Source organism: Hydra vulgaris, chromosome 02, assembly GCF_038396675.1.
Source record: "Hydra vulgaris chromosome 02, alternate assembly HydraT2T_AEP".
NCBI classification, from domain to species: domain Eukaryota; kingdom Metazoa; phylum Cnidaria; class Hydrozoa; order Anthoathecata; family Hydridae; genus Hydra; species Hydra vulgaris.
In genome coordinates, this window is record NC_088921.1 from 1,457,832 (window position 1) to 1,463,831 (window position 6,000).

At 28.1% G+C, this 6,000-nt stretch overlaps 1 protein-coding gene across 1 annotated transcript in view; it reads left to right on the forward strand.

The window, feature by feature from the left end:
• The window catches only part of LOC136077142 (uncharacterized), a 74,555-nt gene extending 69,860 nt beyond the window's left edge, over nucleotides 1–4,695 (forward strand). Inside the window, exon 7 of the mRNA XM_065791829.1 lies at nucleotides 4,466–4,695. Within this exon, the coding sequence (XP_065647901.1) occupies nucleotides 4,466–4,695 (230 nt within the window). The remainder of the gene's footprint in view (nucleotides 1–4,465) is intronic.
• The last annotated feature ends 1,305 nt before the right edge of the window (nucleotides 4,696–6,000 follow it).

Here is a 6,000-nt window from a genome sequence, read left to right on the forward strand (position 1 = left end):
AAATTAATAAAAATTTTGTTTTCTTTTTTTTTCATAAAATATTATACATACACTACTACATACAATATTAAAGCCTATATTACGCATTACTTTTATTACCAAAATGTTTTTTGATTTATTTTTCTTCATAAAATTTTTTTTTTTTTACTTTTCACTGTTAAACAAAAACTTCCTCCATTTGCGATTTTGTTTCAAATTTGTTAACATTAAATGTATTTACATCAATTAGAGTTTTTACTTAATTTTAGGGGGCTTGATGGGCTGTTTAGATGTTTAGCAAGAGATCGAATTCTATAGCAGGTTAATGCCATCATTTCGCAGATTTTTTTCTTTTTACACCTTAGTGTAAAAAGAAAAAAATCTTTCAGGATTGTATTTTCTTCATAAAAGCTGTGAGTGGTCAAAATTTGAAGCAAATTTGAGGTGGTACCCTGGGGCACTTTTGAATAGCTAGGTGATTTCATATGGAATAACCCAGTTGTATATAAATAATTTTAAGTTTATTTAAGCTGCCTCATTTTTTCTTCAGGACAATAAAATAAATTAAAAAGAAATTGCTTTTTTATGTAAACCATAACTGTTCTTTGGTTACTAACTGAATATTAGTTTGAAAAAAAATGAATGTCATTACAGAATTTTATTTTAAAAACTTGTAAAATTTTATAACAATGGAATGTATGTCATTTGCTTTATTCAAAGATAGAGCGATTTTAAAATATCCATTCAGAGTAAAGCTAACTTTTATTTTTTGGCAAAAAAGAGTAAACTGCTTTTGATAATAAATGAACACAAGTAAAAAATTTCAGTCCTAATAGCTAACGAGAAAATTTAATTTTGAATGAATGAACTTTTGATCTTTAGCTTGCTATCTTAGTTTACAAACATTTTGCAAATCATGGATTTGTCAACAAAAGTTTATCATAACTATAGATAAGGAAGTATCGTTTAATTAAAAAAATAAAAGAAGTAAAAAGCATTTGTAGTTTTATAGAAATCTCAATTTAAAGTTGATTGGATTTTTCCTTTTCCACCCAATATTTGTGTAAAATCCACAAATATGTGATTTTTCATTTTGGTCTATAAGAATTTTACTATTAAATGCTGAGAACAATATGACTTTTCTTAGGTACATAAGAAGTTATTGTAGAGTCATTTTGAAAACCAAAAATGGAGGCACGAACACAAGCTTGGGTTTGAGAAAAGATACAAATTAAGGAGTCAAGGTAAGTAGTTAGGGTTTTCTGGAAGAAAACCCTAACTACTTACCTCGTCACAAAGTTAACTCTCTGAGAAAGGCAGGAAACTTGTGCCAGCAAGGTTATTAGTGGTGTAAGAATTGCCATGCCACTTAGTGTGATGAGCGTTAAAGTAACCAATAACAACAATATTGGCAGGGGATAAAGAGAAAAGACAGCTTTAATTTTTATGATGTAAGCTTTTAGATGAAGAAATTAACATCAAAAAGCTATCATCATAAAAAAAGTCTTGAAAAGTTGGAGAGCGTTAAAGAACCAAGAAAATAGTGTTAGAGTGAAGAGGTGCTAAGTGGAAGCAAATAAAAGAATGATCAGAGGTTCGATGATAATGGGTGAATTGATAGTTAAGTATATTCCTTGAATTTAGACATGCAACGAACTCTTTGCAAATCAAAAGATTGAACCCATCAATGCTGAAATCCAAAGAAGAAATGCTAAATTTAAATTAATCTCACCAAAACCGAACAAGTCTGGCAAAATTTTGTAAGAGGAATGATTTGACTGATGGTAAGTTACTTCGAAGACCAATATTATTTGTGAAAGTTGTATTGAAACAGTAAGGTGGTGAACACGATTTTTTATGATTAATATTTTGGGTTACTTTAGGCACAATTTGAAGTTTAAAAAGAATTTGACTCATTCATAGACAGACAAATGCAACTTGACTCATTCATATATAGAGACGACAGTTGTGTCAGTCCTGCCAATTAAGTCAAGTTGTGACTTAGCTCTCCTTATGTGGCCTCGTTAATGCACACTAAGCATTAAGATAGACACTATCCATGCACAACATGGCACTGTTAATACTCTGATATTTTACAGCTGTAGATGGAATCAGCCTCTGAGAGCTATCACAGAGTTCAGGAAACTTCACAACCAGCCAGCCTCAGAACCACTAAACTGAGTTTTAGAGCTGTATCTCATTAAGAGTTAAAAGGAAGAGTCACTATAAAGCAATGTAAGCATGTTTACATCCAAGCCAACCTAATAGGTAAAGAAGGGGTTCAAGTCTAATTGATAGAATCATTCTAGTTACCCTTATAGTCCTTGCCTTGGAGGCCTTCTACAAGACAGTAACTGACGACTGGTAGCTTGATCTGCACCTTATAAATATTTTTATTGAGACCATCTCTAGCCTATACTCAACCAAGAGCCCCAAGGAAGGAAAATTTTTCAGCTGGATACAGTTAACGCCTGTCCAGAATGAGTATTTTTATTGAGACACTATCTCTAGTTTTTGCTCCAAGACAGGGAAATTTTTAAGTTAGAGTATATTTCTCTTAACCTTTGCTTTAATAAATAAACCCTAAAAGACAGCAGGGCATGGGACAGGGTAGTACTTGGTTACATGGTACCAGTACCAGTGTGATCATGATGATCCTGTCACCTGACCTGTTTCTGCATTTGTTATTCTTATTTAAGATATAATTCAGTTTAATACATGTCATTTCAATATAAAATTTTTAGTAAACAATAACTTATAACAAATTGTAAAATATTTCAAATGACTAAATTTATAAAAAATATATTTTATATTTTAAACCTCAAAATATTTTTCAGATTATACTAATTTAGTTTTTGTTGTCAGTTCGATTTTAAATTGTGTCAATGACATCAAACCTGTTTAGACCACTCTCTCTTTATAATGTATAGCGGTTAAGGGGTTGTCTATAAATTACATAACACTCTGGGGAAAGGAGGATGGTTTGATGGGGGGAGAGAGAAGGAGAGTGGTTAGTTTTTTTTTTTTTATATTTACTTGATTGGGACTTGTTACTAAGGAGTTACAATGTTGTGACAAAGGAGCTTGGTGCAAAAGTTAAAAATTGCATTGTGTAATTTATGGTTGACCCATAAATTACCAATTTGTAATAATTGTGAATAAGTTATATTTACTACTAATAATATGCAGTGGTTAATATAAATTTTTTATAAAAATTGCTTTTATTTAGGCCAGTATAATGAATTATTAAAAAAATAGATTTGGCATAAGAGATTTGTTCCTTGACGCAGGCTATTTTGAGAATGGGTATAAGCTATTAGTATTTAAATAATTATAAAAACATGCATTACTTTTAATGTGGAAATGTTCTAACTGATTTACCTTATTATGAACGTTTATCACCTTTAAATTACAAACTACAAAAAATCTTGTTCTTGAGCATGTAACATAGGGTTCGCCCTATCATGCATATATTGATCTAGCGACATAAATTTACCCTTATTGGAAAAAAATGAAAGTGAAAAAAAATGGAAAACTGAATCTAATTTTTTATAATAGTTTTTTACTAGATGATATAGTATGAGAATCAGTTGACAACAAAAGACCATACCGCTCAGCTGAAAACATCAGCTTAATGGTATGGTCTACTTGTTTTTGGGCTCATGTCATCTAGTTAAGAATTTTATAAAAAAAATATAAAGGCATTAGTAAGGATAATAACATCTCAATGGCTTGACAGTGACTGTTCACAAGTTATTTTAGTTCTGTAAATTAGAAAAAAAGTTTAACATTACATTTCTTGTTCATAAATCCAAAAAAAATAAGTAAAACTTGGTAGAAATTTATTACTATTATATTTACAAATTATTATTATTATTATTAAAATTATTATTATTATTATTACAAAACTTGGTAATTGCTAAACTAAAATTAAATATAAATAAAATGCACTCAAAATGATATATGGTTTAGTATTACCAAATCTCCAGTTTTTTAGACATATAATGAAATATTTAAAATTTAAGTCTGTTTTTTAATAGAAAACAAACTTTTTTTTTATTCAATTTTTGTTTCGACTTGGCTGTCTAGGTTATTATAAATATAAAAGAACAACTTTTTGGCAGATTAATCTGGTGCATATATTTTCAATAAAAAATATGTACATATTTATTTAAACTTTTTCTTTAATTAGTTAATTAAAATATTGAAAGGTCTTCATATTTAACCATGATAATGACTTGTAATCTTTTATATTTGATGATGATGATGATGACGATGATGATGATGATGATGATGATGATGATGATGATGATGATGATGATGATGATGATGATGATGATGATGATGATGATGATGATGATGATGATGATGATGATGATGATGATGATGATGATGATGATGGTAGTGTTAAAGTTGATGATGATGATGATGATGATGATGATAATGATGATGATGATTTGATGATTATGATGATGAGTTATATCAGATATATCAGAGATATGCACAGCACTCAAAAGTTTTTATCTTATAAACTATGGGAAAATATGTGAAGTTCAACCACCCTTAAAATTTCCTGGAAAATGTGTTTATTTAATGCATAAATTTGTTGATCTATGTATCGTTGATGCAGTTAATACTCAAAAACAGATGCTGTATTTAGTGTTGAATCAAAAAGAATTTCTTGAAAAGCAATTGCGATATAAACCATTTATATAGTGAAATATTTATGAAAGAAAGATCTGTAACATTAATATCTGGAATAGCTGGTATTGGAAAACATGGTTGTTTGCTTGATTGGTCAATGGCTAATTTGGGGAAATCTTAAACTTGTTTTTTATTTGGAATGCAGGAGGCTTATCTTATGTCCTAGTATCGGTAACATTAATCAATTAGTAAACTTTTTCTACAAAGATGTTATAAATGATTTTGTATGTAATCCACCTGGTACTTTGTACTTGAATGAAACTAATATGAGTTTAAATATTTAAATGAATTAATAAATTGTATCTTGAGTTAAAAACTATCCAATTGTTAATGCTTTAACAGAAATTCAAAAATATAAATATGTAGTTGTGAGAGTTTATGCAATTGATAAGTACCAAAGTATAACTACAGAGCATTGTGATAAGATAAACATTCAAATTATGGGATTCAATGAAAGCGGAATATATAATTATATTGAAAATAGCGTTTTAGAGGAAAAAAGATGTTGGCGAAAGAAGAATCTGCAATTGCAAAGTCCATGGCATTAGTTTTATTTTATTTATCTTCCATGTGAAAGATTATTAGTAATTCAAAAAATTTATGCAAAAGTTCTTTTTTCTTAACAATGACAGATTTGTATGCAAATATTTTTTTATACTTTTTGCAAAATCACATCATCAAAAACAATGAATTGATTTATCAATTGATGGAAAACAATTCCAATAGAATATATATTTTAAACATTTGTAAACGGCATATCAATTGTTTATTGAAATAGAGTAATTTTTTCCAAAGAAGATATTCAAAGTTTTATCATTGACTTTGATGAAAATGTAGAAAATTTTTTTGGATTTATTGAAAGGATTGAAACAAATCTAGGTTATTTTTATTAATTTGCACATTTGACAATAATGAGTTTTGTGCATCTGTATATGCATACAATTGTTTAAGTATTGAAGAGATTATAGACAATTAAAGTGGAAGAGTTGTTTATCAATGATTTGTGGTTTAACCGATAAAAATGAAAATAGTTTATTAAAGTTTCTTATTAACCTGAATCATTGAAAAAATTGCAAAGTATCTTCTTTTTTGTTTTTTATTTTTGGTAGTTTTCTTGTCACTTTGTTGCATTATTATAAGTCATTTTAGATAAAGTTTATCTATTTATCAAAAGTATATGTTTATTAAAATCAAAAGTTTATAAACATTAAGTTTTTTTTTAAAGCTATTTTTTCTTTACTTTGCTAAAATATAGACTCTATCTCTTTCGTATTTAGTATGTTTAACAATATAAGTAAATTCATCTGTGTCACACAT